This window comes from Berghia stephanieae, chromosome 6 (genome assembly GCF_034508935.2).
Source record: "Berghia stephanieae isolate SIO BIC M18660-M18661 chromosome 6, UCSD_Bste_1.3, whole genome shotgun sequence".
Classification (NCBI taxonomy): domain Eukaryota; kingdom Metazoa; phylum Mollusca; class Gastropoda; order Nudibranchia; family Aeolidiidae; genus Berghia; species Berghia stephanieae.
Genome location: NC_088365.1, coordinates 23,258,068 through 23,272,833, shown reverse-complemented (window position 1 = coordinate 23,272,833; position 14,766 = coordinate 23,258,068). Strand labels below are relative to the sequence as shown.

The window sequence follows — 14,766 nt, the reverse complement described above, 5'->3', positions numbered from 1 at the left end:
GGGGTCTTTTCAATTAGCGATTCAGTTTGATTTTCTCGCGATTTTCAGTCAATATGCTTACACCTAAATATGTCCTTACCAAAATATATACTTATCATATCATGCAAAGGGTTAGTTAGGCTAAATGACTTTTGAATAGCCTGTGTATTTAATACCGTATTACATTGGGAATGGATTAATCCTTTATGTTAGCATTGCTTTGAATCTGTCCACAGATGCAGCATTTTTCAATACATATTTAACACTTTTCCAAAGTTTACAGTTTAAGTAGGTTAAGAAAATTCTGTAAGTAGAGCATTTGCTTCACGTGTAAATGGAACAATGTCAATCCAAGATGCAGTCGGGATTTTTCTGACTCACCTCTGTCTACCAAGCAGTGATTAGATAGTTGAAACTATTTGATCTGGTGGAAAATAATTTGTAATGGACTAACATTTTATCAAAAAGTATCAAATAATTGTTATTATCCATTTAGCAGTATAGAAATCGAGATAAACACCCGTCTCCATGAGCCTTATGTCTCTGAAGGACGACTGTTTACTACAAATCTGATTTTTACAATATATTGATTTTAATCTCGTACGATTTCAACATTATGATTCTTCCTTCTCCACACTTTCAGTTTTCTCTACAATTCAGTCTTCTCTACACTTTCAGTCTTCTCTACACTTTCAGTCTTCTCTACACTTTCAGTTTTCTCCACACTTTCAGTCTTCTCTACACTTTCAGTTTTCTCCACACTTTCAGTCTTCTCCACACTTTCAGTCTTCTCCACACTTTCAGTCTTCTCTACATTTTCAGACCTCTCCACACTTTCAGTCTTTCCACTTGTTTCAGGATTCTCATTATGGTCAATATTGACATATTCACTTATATCGATGCTGTCAGCGCTCTCACTATTATTCATTTGACTAGTTGCAGGAGGCTCATTGCCATCAGCAGGAAGTTCTTGATTGTTATCGTCTATTCTGTTACTCTTGGTTAGATGGAGTAGAGGAATGACGAAGGCAGAAATATCATCGAACGATGCATCACGACCATCTGTCATTTTCCATCCCCGACCAAGATTGTCTCCTCTTGCGAAATGCACGATGTCTTTGGCAGCTGTGGTGTAACTTAAATGGAGAAATATGAATATATTAACTGATGGTTGTATTTGTGAAAAGTGAAGTGAGTTGATAGTGATATATTTTCAAAGGTATTGGTTATATAATTTTTGACAATCCTTCAGGAGTTTTATCTACACAAATAGCCATAATTATCACACAATAACAAATGCTTTTAACAATCTCTTTCTGGTATCAATATCTCAATATAAACATTATTGATGCTTTTTCTTTCTTTTTTTTTTCACGCACAAGTTGCAAAAGAAAATATGATAAGATGTTTTAAAATAAAACTTGAATTTTGCCATACAAGAGTATTGATTTTGGCATAACATGCTATTATATATTCTTACATTTCATTTTGTTGACTTTGAAGACCTACATATAAATTGGAGAAAAACCGTCATTAGAGTAAGAGAGCTTCTAATTTATGATAATGCTGAACACAAGCTTACCATATAGAGTCATTTTCTTCTTTTGATTGCATCATGGATGTCCTCACTGCAGCCTTCATAGATTCATTTGAGATGAAATCCCACAATCCATCGCAGCCCATCACGAGCACATCCTCTTCCTTAAAATCACGATTTTCCAAGTTGAGAACACGGATCTTTATGAAAACGAGAGATAAAAGGAAATAAGTTTCAATTTGGTACAGCAAAGCTAAAGAAATCTTCAGCATACTGATGGCCTCATTTGCAAACCGTTTAACGATGCTGTTTTCTAAATCTAGACCAAGATAACTCATCAATTAGTTATAGCTGTAGATATTGGGTAGAACTGTCCAATGAAAATGCTTTACTTTGACATGTGACAGAACCTTTCCTGTCAAACGGACCTTTTATTGTTTTTATTTTTAAAAATTTCACCTTGTAAAGCAAGCAACTGAGGCCAGCATTGAAAAAAAAAAAATCATGAATAAATGCTTTTTTTACTTGTTCATCTAAAATAAATATCATTTATCTACAGAATCACCACATTTATTGTGCCTCGCAATGCTTCGTTTAACCCTCCAACACGTCATAAGGAACAATTTCCATTTCACATAATACAAATTGCCTGTTCTGCATCCTATTTGTACTAGCATCTTACAACATTTGTCACCGCCTATAGCTAAATATTAATTCTCATCTGAGTCTTATGTCCTATCTAGATATAGAATTCCTGTCCTAAAACACATGGAACGTAATGATCCTTATAAATTAAAAAAGTATTTGATTAAGATTAAAATGAGTCATCAACATGTCTGGCTGTCTATATCACTATCTTCTTAGATTCAATGAAGTTTCAAATTTTATGTCTGGATTGCGTTCAAATGTTGAAAATACATATATTATATTTTAAAAAACTCATAATTACCTAATAATAATAATAATAATAATAATAATAATAATAATAATAATAATAATAATAATATAATAATAATAATAATATAATAATAATAATAATAATAATACTGCAATAACACATGAGATACAATTCACAAGGGAAAAAAACATCTCTCAAAAAAAGATGAGTATATTCTCCTCTGCAAAAGACCCCAGACAAAACTTGTGTGAAACCAAATGATATTATTCAAGAACAATGACACAAAGCTGCATAGAAATAGAAAAGATGAACGAATAAAGGGGAGAAAGAAGAGATAGCAAAAGTGCGGACCAATATGACCCCAACCCACCGTCCCACCAACTTCCTCCCATCCTACGGGGAATTCCATATACCTACTGCTTGCTGGACGGACAGGGAAACATCTGACATTGCTATGCAATGATGGCAAGTGGTTGAACTCAACATAAACCAAGGCAGATGCTATTCATGAGGTTCTAGACCTCAGTCAGTTGGCAGCTACCAAATGCATCCTTTAGCATTAGAAAGGCATTGAAAAAGCCCAAACATATACTCTTTCAAATATAGACACACACACACACACACACACACACACACACACACACACAGAGTCAAATTTAAATTAATGGAAAAAATAACAAAGATTGCTTTAAATTAAAAAAAAATAAAAAATAAAATAAAGGTAGGGTATAAATTCCTTACCTCAGGCATGGCCGTCATAAAAGGTTTGACAATGAGATTCGTTGAGGGGACTGTCAAGTCATGATCACCAAAACCCCTGGTCACCCCTATGACTCCCATTAGCCGGGCCTGTTGTGAGAAACAGATGATATGAAATTGTATCAGACATCAAGAGAGAAATGTGGACTTTGATAGAAAACTTATTTGATTTCAAACCTGACACAATTTATTCATAATCATACGATTTCAATTCCCCTAGGGATTAATAATATGAGGCTATTTTTATGATAAGCCGAAATTTCCTAAGTTAAACTGTAGAGAGGATATTATCTTAATCAACTGCCATCAACAGACCAAAAAGTGTCACATGAAATGAGTATTTTCACTCAGGAAGGCAATATTGACTTGAAAATGGCAAATGGGCCCCCATTATAAATTAAGCGTGAGTTAAAATATTATTTTATGTGCATGACATGATTATCAAAATGATAAAAGAAACGATTTTTTTCTCACCCATTTTCCACGTCCAGCGACCAGTGGGGGAGATTCTACATCTTTTTGAGTCAAAGTCTTACAATACCTAGAAAAAGAATTAACAAATTATATATAGCAAATGTAGCAGATGATTTGGCATTCTACATGTTATCTCAATTTCAGTTGAGTGAAGTCAGGGTATAAAGTACAAAAACAAATGAAAATATCTGATTTTGTCTAAATACGGTCCAAGCTGGTTTATTGGGACAGCTCGGTTCCCATGATTGAGAACATTTTCAGATTTACGATAGTCCACTCTGCATTTTTCCAGACTTGTGACAGGCAATGCAGCGTCGAATGAGAGATCCCTTTGTATGTCAGTTATTGCAACAAAGTTTTTCAAACAGATATTTCACGTCTTAATGAAAAACAACAACACCAAAATCTACCTCTAACAATGAGAGACACATCTAACTGCACAAAACAATTAACGAATTTACCACTCATAACCTTTACATAAGTAAGCAATGGATTTAGAATGCATTGTCTTTCCATTCGTCTCATTGAACAAACAAACAAACCATTTGGTGCTGACAGCCTCAAACAAAGCCATCACTCATTATCCATCGCACCAATGGCATGTGAACCTAGCATCGTGGCCATTGACTCATGGCCATGGACGTAACAATGACAGTTGATAGACACTAATAGGGGATACAGACACATTCTATTGTTCACACCTCTGTGATGAACAGTACGACCACACACTGGGTTGACCACCCCGTTAGACTAATTTGTATTATATGAACCCCATTTTGAAGGATTGTAGGCAATAAAAAAGCTTTTTAATGGGGAAGGTCGTTGTCAAATTTTGTCCCCATAAAGCGGCTGGGAATAGGAAAGGTATGACTTTTTATATAGAAAAATAGTGAGAAGAGAAGAAGAAAAAAAATCATTCTCTTTCACTAATAAATTCATAATCGAAAATAAATCAAGGTCTTTACCATCCAGATGACCTTGGTGGTCTATACAGAAGTTTTGTTCCAATGTCTTTTTTCATCAACGGCCGATGGTAACAATTGGCACTGAATATTCCATGAGTGAGACTCGGGTTGGATTCAGCCTGGGGATATTTAAAAAAAACAAAAAACAACCGAATGATTAAGAATGGAATGTGTTAAAGTACAAAATTCATACTATGCATATAAGCAGTCGTTAATACAGAAATAATGTTGAGTTTAAATAACACGTGTTAATCTTAAATTTTTAAAAAATATATTCTATTTTGATACCGGCTGTGATAAATAAACTTCTGCCACATTTTGGAAAAACAGTGAATGACAAAAAAAAGTACCAAACATACAAATATGGTCTTTAGTAAAAATTTCTTTCATAAATGAGTCTTATGTTAGCTTACTAAAATAGATGATAATAAACCTTTGTAAAGTACTTAATATATAACGAAGGCAAGTTCAACTGTATTATGATTTAAAATACAAAATGTAGACAGGAAAATTACAGCAGACAGCCAAATTAAGCAGTGCATGGTTATTGCGTATAGACTTTGTCTTCATTTAAACTGTGGGTTAGAGTTGTACGTAGATAAGGCTTTGAAAACTCTTTCAGATCCTGAGAGTAAAAATGCCTTTGAGTATTCCCCATCATTGACATTCACTGCATTTTGATTCCCTAGCAATCCCTTTTAAAAACTCAGAATTGGCTTTATTTTGTATCAGAACCAATAAGGACTTAAACGATGACATTTAATCCCTTTCGAATCATAATTCCACTTGTAATTTATCTGATACATAACTGTAGGCCTAACTTTTTTTAACCAAGAGAACAGCTAAATTATGCATCTCTGACTTCATTCACATCATTGCCACTGCTCTCGCGATAAAAAAAAAAAAAGTAAGATATGATGTTACAATTTTTAACATAAGGATAAATTCTAATTCCCTAAGTTATAAACTTATACAACATGCTTACAATAGGTGTAATAAAAATATTCATAATGAGGTTGAATTAAAACAGGAAAATATATAACCAGTGTTTGAATCCTAGGAGCATCTGTCTCTGGCGTAAATTCTTGAGATAATTCTATGATTTCCTCTCCAACGTAAGCAACAGCCCTGAAAGAATTGTCATAGAAACAAAAGCCCTGTAAAAATTGTCATAAAAATAGTGGCTCTGAAAGAAAAAATCAACAGCTCTGAAAGAACTAATTGTCGTAAAACACACGGCCAGGAAAAAATTCTTATAAAGGAAACAGCCCTTTAAAAACTGTTATAAAAGCACAAGCTCTGTAAGAATTGCTACGAAGGCTATAGCTCTGAAATAATTATTGTAAAAAAAATAAATCCTGAAATAACTACCTGGGGGGAATAATTATAATTAAACAACTTTTTACGATTTATATTTTTGATTCAACCTTTGAATCCCCTGCGAGTTATGACAGGCAAAAGGTCTCTCTATATTTTATGAGTGAGCTCTTGGGTGACAAATCTGGATTTTATCAACTACAGTTTATATTAAAGTACTTCTTCTTTAACGGGGATTAATACTTACCTTCTGAACCTACCTTTCCCTATATAACATGCTAATAATCTACCACTGCTCTACTACCTATTTCTTTAAACCTAAAACATTCTCTTACTATCAGTCAAGTTGTCTGGAGCTTTTTACCGACTATAACAGGGAAAAATAAAAGCGGCACCAGAAAATTAAGTCTATGGGGAAACTATTTGACTCCTATCTGTCTACTCTTACTTGCCACTCTCCTACAAAGACGTGAGAGTAGTGCTTTACAAGCAGTCACATGCATGATGTTACAAGTGCTTTACGAGCAGTCACACGCATGATGTTGCAAGTGCTTTACGAGCAGTCACATGCATGATGTTACAAGCGCTTTACAAGCAGTCACACGCATGATGTTACAAGTGCTTTACGAGCAGTCACATGCATGATGTTACGAGTGCTTTACGAGCAGTCATATGCATGATGTTACAAGTGCTTTACAAGCAGTCACATGCATGATGTTGCAAGTGCTTTACAAGCAGTCACATGCATGATGTTACAAGTGCTTTACAAGCAGTCACATGCATGATGTTGCAAGTGCTTTACAAGCAGTCACATGCATGATGTTGCAAGTGCGTTACAAGCAGTCACATGCATGATGTTACAAGTGCTTTACGAGCAGTCACATGCATGATGTTACAAGTGCTTTACAAGCAGTCATATGCATGATGTTACAAGTGCTTTACAAGCAGTCATAAGCATGATGTTAAAAGTGCTTTACAAGCAGTCACATGCATGATGTTACAAGTGCTTTACAAGCAGTCACATGCATGATGTTACAAGTGCTTTACAAGCAGTCATATGCATGATGTTACAAGTGCTTTACAAGCAGTCACATGCATGATGTTGCTAGTGCTTTACAAGCAGTCACATGCATGATGTTTCAAGTAGTCACATGCATGATGTTACAAGTGCTTTACGAGCAGTCACATGCATGATGTTACAAGTGCTTTATGAGCAGTAACGTGCATGATGTTGCAAGTGCTTTATGAGCAGTAACATGCATGATAATACAAGAATACGAAACTAAAAAGGCAACCTGCAAAATGTTATGCCTTGTTTGTGTAGCAAGATCTATATTGCTGCACAATGTGAACAGCACTCAACTACCAGTCTTTATAGATTATGGTCATTTTTTACCTGCCTCCTCTTTCAACCCAGCTACAATTACGATTGCGATTGACCATCCTATCCATGTTTGTGTCACAGTATAAAATCGGGGATAAATTCAAACTCCATGAGCTTGAAAAATTCTACACACGCAAATGATAAATTTTCGTTGTTAAACAGAACAGGCTAGTTACATAGACATAATGTATTATTACCTGCAGTCTCCAGCATGAGCCAAATAGAGACGATTCAAAATGACAAGAGCCATGATTGCTGTACAACCTCCTGGGATATGATATGTTTTACGTTCTGAGGCGATGTGGTTGTCCTGTCAATAAATATATAAGATTATTACATTGAAAAAAAAAATGTATCATTCATTGTGGATTATCTGTGTCAAGTAAAATGAAAACAATAGAATAACAGATAATAATAATAATAATAATAATAATAATAATAATAATAATAATAATAATAATAATAATAATAATAATAATAATAATAATAATAATAATAATAATTAGAGCTTTAGAGCTTTTATATAGCGCAATATCAACTAAATGTGCTCAAAGCACTTTACAAGGGATAACTGACCAACAGCAACAAGTAACATATAGAACGAGACATGATGCCTGTTTGGCGATGTTACAATTTTTCAGACAGAGACAACGCTGTACTCATTTTACACCTGAGTAAGGTGAGAGAATGTGAGTAAAGAGTCTTTTCCAAGGACTCCCAACTATTTGCCGAGTGAGACTCGAACCCAGAACCTTCCGATCCGAAAACGAGTGTCATAGCACAAGACCACATAGCAGCATAATAATAATAATAATAATAATAATAATAATAATAATAATAATAATAGTAATAATAATAATAATAATAATAATAATAGCAATAATAATATAATTTAAAAAAATCATGACTGGTAAGCATAATCAGTGCACTACTTACAAAACTGAGAAAGGCCTCCTCGATGGCACCTCTAACTAGACTGTCAAATGTCACGTCATAATGATTATTGCTATTGGAAAACAGATCATCACCATCCAAGGCTAACAAATAGTCAACAACCTCCATCAACATTTCCTGAAATTAAAAAAAAAAATTAATTAAATATAGGCTGACCTTTATTTTTTTTAAATGAAGTGCCAGAAGGATGAATCCAAGTGGGAAAGAGAGAGAGAGAGAGAGAGAGAGAGAGAGAGAGAGAGAGAGAGAGAGAGAGAGAGAGAGAGAGAGAGAGAGAGAGAGAGAGAGAGAGAGAGAGAGAGAGACAGACAGATCGAGAGAGAGGGGGGAGGGGGGGGGGGGAGAAGACAAAAAAATATATAACAATTCATGCAAAAATGAAGATTATAGTACTCTCCATAAGACCATAAAGGCGGGGTTCATCTCAGTTTCTATATATGAACGGACAATTGCAATCACTTGCTATTTTGGATATGACGTTATTCTATCACAAATGCTTTCCATCTGTTATATCAGACCCAGCAAGCCAATCAGTGCTGGGTAGACAGGAGGGTCTGAAAAAATTCTTGACAAAATCAGAGCTCAATCATCGTTACTTTGCTTGTGAAGCAAGAGCATTTACTCACTTATCTATCCGACGTCCTCGAAAATGAAGATAGGTTTTAAATGAAACAAAAGAAAGATCTTTTCTTTTATAAATGTCATGGAACAAGAGATTATCTCAGTTTCTATAGTATATACAGACAGTAACAATTGTTTTCAATACTTCGGACAGAAACCATGAATATTGCACTTTACATCAGACCCAGTAAAGCAACCACTACTGAATGGACAGAAAAGGCAGGAACAAAAAAAAAAATAACCTTGCAGAGATCACCAACACCATCTCTTTATTTGTGAGGTGGGTGCTTCACGAACTGGGCTGTCATTTGCCTCTTGTATTTTAAACTCACCCATTTATGAAAATAAACCAAAAAATTGTGCATTTTATTTTTTTCGTTTAAGGATCTTGAAATGATAAAAGTCATATCAAATCTTACATTTACACTTCCATGTTCACATGAAATGACTGACCACTCAAAAATTTTTGTTTGATCTCCATTCCCATTAATCTCAAGTGAGTTTATCAAATGATTTACCTTAAGGTGATGAATAAGTTGATCTGCTGCTATCATGGCTGCTCCAGTCCCGGCATGGCCATCAAATATACAGAAGTAAGTAGCTTCAATGGGTTTCCTCTGAAAACAGGATCAATAATGGTTTCTTGTTCAGTTAAATATACAGAAGTAAGTAGCTTCAATCGGTTTCCTCTGAAAACAGGATCAATAATAGGGGTTCTTGTTCAGCAGTTAAATGACATGTACAACATTTTAAAGTTATTTCAACACCTAAGAAAAGGAAGCTGGTACAGTGGTACATGAGCCACAGGTGAGTTCGATTTTAGTTCAGTACTTCTCACAGGTGCTTCAGAGAAAGTGAAACAAGGAGGAATAGTTCATGAATTGGATCTAAGTCTAAGCAACCACATTGTGTACAACTTGAAGCCACCCAAAGTCTCAAACTAACTAAAATTATTTGATTTAATTTCTTTTTTTTTTCTCTCTCTTATTTGTTCTTTATTTCATCTTTTTTTAAGCTGAAGAAATGACCATGAATACTTTTGAAAGAATGGTACTAGGAGAAAGACATATTTCTTAACCACTCATTCACAACATAAAAATGTAAATGGAAACAGTAACAACTTGACTCCATGTCAGTGAATATAAAATAGATATTGAGTTTTTAAAAATAAAAATAAGAGAAAAAACTTTGCTTTAATTTAAAAACCAAATCTAATCATCTGCAACCTCGTCAACAAAACCATAAAGAAAAGGTGAAAATGGAAAGGCTTTGGATGAGAATGGTACAGACGATGGACGTTTCAGGTACAAACCTGTCGTCAGCACAACAATAAACAAAGTAATGTGGGAAACAAATAGAATAAAAACAGAGGCTACAAACTTATACTCCATTTTAGTCAATTTTTAAAAACAAATTCCTTTTTTTTTATTGTTGTGCTGATGAAGGGTTTGTATCCGAAACGTCCATTGTCTGTACTGAGCCCATCCGAAGCCTTTCCGTTTTCACCTTTTCATTAATATTTTCCTGACCCAAGACTTCAGGCATCTCCCACCAACCACTGTCAACAAAACCCTGTCCCTACTTTATTCACCTGACTACCATCTCCATTTGGCGTTTGGGGAGTTAGCATAAATCTTCCTGTTGTCGCCTGGTCTTCATTTCTTGTCGATTTTCCACCATTGATACATCTGTATGGGTAAATGAGTCAAATTATAATTTTTTTCAACGGTTTAATCATGACAATCAGGGAGTGCATTGATCGCACATGAACATACTTTCTACTTCAGTGTGTCAATAATATCAAAATAATTATTTGTTATAAAAAATATCTATCCGATTGAATTATCATTTTCAATGCTTGAGTCATAATCTGGTGACTGTTTGTTGGTGTTTGTATCATGTGTGAGCTTGTATGCCTGCAGGACTTAAAATCAATGACCACAAGGTGCATTGTGTATCCATCGTCATTGATTTCATGTATTAATGTAAGCAAAAAGTTTCACATACTTTCATACCTTCAAAAATGTATCAACACAGTGCATAATAATGACGGGTTTTACATACTATCTACTTGCTGAAATAATGATTTATCCCCAAACCACTATTTGCTCCTTGATGTTTTACATACAAAAAATATATATCATAATTTATATATAATTAAAGTACCCAAATGTCACTGACGATAGTATGTGAAATCAATGCCAAAATATGGACTTTCATAGTTAGGTCCCACAATGACTGATTTTACTAAAAGTTTTAGTAAATGAAATACAGTAGCTTTTCCCTTATCTGGAAACTTCCATAAACTTTCTTCTTTTTTTTCCCTCTAGGGGGACTCCAAGAGCTTTATTGGCAGGTACGTCATTCGACACAGGGATTGATTTTAATTCTGAGCTGGTTCAAACCTGTACTGATTGGATAGCTCGACCTGAAAGATCTGATTGAAATAATTTTCATTGTAAAAGTATTGTATTTAATGGGCAATTAGCAATGGCTAATGTCATTTGAACAAAATAGAAACCTGGATAAATTCCGGCTACATCGGCCTCGTGTTTCTATAGACAACTGAACTCAATCATAATGCAAACATTATTGATTTCAGATCTGTACACAAAATGTGGGTACAAGAGCGTATCAAATAGCCCATGCTTCCATAATCCAAACTCTTACTCTCAATATAAAAAAATACTGACCTTGGTCTGACAGGGACCCATTAGGTTAATTGACCAACAAAAGACAACAATGACTAGTATGGACTAGAGTTTATAAATAGATGTCTTGTTTACACTGCCATACCCTGATAAAACTAAAACCCTTTTAAATAAGTTTAGTTTCATTAGAAAATTTTTCAATCGAATACAATTTGTCAAACAGTCTTACAACCTGAGACAGTATAAGTTTTCTGGTCAAAATGAAAAAAAAAAAAAAGAAAAGAGTTTTGTCTGAGAACAGCAGAACAGTAAATGGTTAATTTGATTCTGCCTCAAATAATCACGACTTCACCTCTTTAAGCTTTAAGCGTCCTCCAGATGAATTCCAATGAGTTTTGATAATATATTTTTCACAATATCGTTATAAAGTTTTAAAGTTATTGGTATCCTGAAATGTATAATATACAGAGTAGATTACGCGATAAGATTACATAAAAACTCGTTAGTCCTCTTGATTTGAGATAGCTTAAAACAAAAAGAGATAATAGATAGTAGTCTAGTCAGCGTCTGTCGGGTCAAACAATTTCAGAGAAATGAAATACTAACGTCTTTTACTTTTAGATGTACAATTGATAACATGAGTGTGATATATTCCAGATATATAGCCAAACATGCTTTTTAACAAACTTGATATTTAAGAAAGCTTACTCTGCATATCCGGCTTTAGATGGGAGAGTGTGCTTTCCTTCATCACTAGAAGTAAGAATGATGCGATGATCATGACTATTAAACACTTTTTCTTCATCCTCTGAAAGATGAACAAACTCTGGTCTGCTGTAAGGTCGACGTTCTGGCAAATTACTTCTTTCTTTATCATTAAGCGGGTTTCCATTGTGTGGCTTTGTTGGAGAACCTTTGTTTTTAAGCGTCCCAAAAAGTTTTGAAAGCATCCTGGATGGGAAAAGATGGCCCAACTACAGTTTACTCATTAGCCAAATGCAGACGCTTGTAATTGTACCTTCCTTTTTTAATTTTTATTTCCTGGATTTGTAGATGTTGTAAATTGACGCAATATGCTTTGTAAAAAAACGCCGATACTGCTGACTTTCTGCGCAAAACAACTATCTTGATTTCATGGCCTCAGATTGAAGTAAAACACACTCTCTTAGACTCTTTACTCTTTACACGTTTATTTATCAACACAAACTGATTTGTGTTCGTTGACTTTCCTTGATTTCAACAACATCCCATGTGACAATTCTAAAAATAGTTTGATAATCATTGATCAACTTCCGGTTCATCGTCAGCAGACGGCAGACGAATTACAGGATGATGTGTAAACTACAATTCATCGTTATCATCATCAATCATCAATGTATCAACACAACCACTTCACCACAAATACCGGGAGGCCTTCCGAAAGCTCCTACGTCCCCAGTATTCTTGTTTTTTTAAATAATGTTTTAGTAGGGGGTTTGGGAGGTGGGAAACTTTTTTTTTATAATGTTCTATTAGGGGGTTTGGAGGGGGGAGACTTAAAAAAAAAAGTTTCCCCCTCCCAAACCCCCTACTACTAGAACATTATAGAAAAACAGAATACTGGGGATGTAGGAGCTTTCGGAAGGCCTCCCCAAATACCTACATCATCATCATCATCATTCATCATCGTCACCAAAGATCCTACACTCATTTTCGAAACAAACGAAGGAAAACAATTCAGTAAATCGTTGTATTCTTTTAAATATATAGATGATTACCTCCCTTATACTATGTGCCGGTGCTTCCCCCCCCCCCCCCCCCCCCCCCCCCCCTCTCTCTCTCTCTCTCTCTCTCTCTCTCTCTCTCTCTCTCTCTCTCTCTCTCTCTCTCTCTCTCTCTTCCTTTCCATCTCCCTCGCATTTGTCTGTCCTTATGTATATATCTATTTCATCCATCCATCCATCCATTCATCCCTCTATATATTTATCCATCTATCTATCTATTACATTTAATCTTGCTTTCTTTCTTATTTTACCAGATTACAAGAGTCCATTCCAAAGGCAGCAATAAATATATATATATATATATATATATATAGGAAGATATGCATTGAGCTTATTATTATTATTATTATTATTATTATTATTATTATTATTATTATTATTAATATTATTATTATTATTATTATTATTTTTTTTTTTTTTAAATTATTATTATTATTATTATTATTATTATTATTATTATTATTATTTATTATTATTATTATTATTATATCATCATCATCATCATCATCATCATCATCATCATCATCATCATCATCATCATCATCATCATCATCATTGTTATTATTATTATTATTATTATTATTATTATTATTATTATTATTATTATTATTATTATTAATTATTAATATTATTATTATTTTATTATCATCAACATCAACATCATCATCATCATCATCATCATCATCATCATCATTATTATTATTATTATTATTATTATTATTATTATTATTATTATTATTATCATCATCATCATCATTCTTCATCTTCTTCTTCTTCTTCTTCTTCTTCTTCTTCTTCTTCTTCTTCTTCTTCTTCTTCTTCTTCTTCTTCTTCTTCTTATTATTATTATTATTATTATTATTATTATTATTATTATTATTGTTATTATTATTATTAATATTCTTCTTCTTTTTTTGTCGTCTTCTTCTTGTTATTTATTATTATTATTATTATTATTATTATTATTATTATTATTATTATTATTATTATTATTATTATTATTATTATTATTATTATTATTATTATCCCATTATACAACGTGCAACGTTCGAACCACAGGGTCACCCCTACAACACTCAACACAAAGCTCTATGGTGAGGCTGAGGACCTAAAGCGGACCACAGACTTCATAGCAGATATCGGACTGCAGCCATAGATGTCCATCAGAGGAACGAAGAAGAAGAATTATTATTATTATTATTATTATTATTATTATTATTATTATTATTATTATATTATTATTATTATTATTATTATTATTAATATTATTATAATCATCATCATATTCATTATTATTAATAATAATAATAATAATAATAATACACATTTATATAGCGCTCATTCTCGTGTAAAACACAAGCTCTGGGCACTTTACAATATAAATATCAATTTTAAGTGAAAAAATAAAAAAAATAAAATAATAACAACAATAACAATTCATAGCCAAATCAAGGATTCATATAG

General features: G+C 33.4%; 1 protein-coding gene across 1 annotated transcript; it reads right to left on the bottom strand.

The window, feature by feature from the left end:
• Positions 1-549: 549 nt before the first annotated feature.
• Positions 550-12,792, bottom strand: LOC144974693 (protein phosphatase 1H-like). Its single transcript, XM_078917840.1, has 11 exons — positions 12,248-12,792; positions 10,480-10,576; positions 9,407-9,505; positions 8,250-8,384; positions 7,511-7,623; positions 5,656-5,740; positions 4,613-4,731; positions 3,648-3,714; positions 3,156-3,263; positions 1,562-1,716; positions 550-1,115 (listed from the first exon to the last, which is right to left on the bottom strand). Exons 1-11 carry the CDS (start codon positions 12,487-12,489, stop codon positions 629-631), a joined length of 1,707 nt encoding a protein of 568 aa, XP_078773966.1. The 5' UTR covers positions 12,490-12,792; the 3' UTR covers positions 550-628.
• Between the last annotated feature and the right edge of the window lie 1,974 nt (positions 12,793-14,766).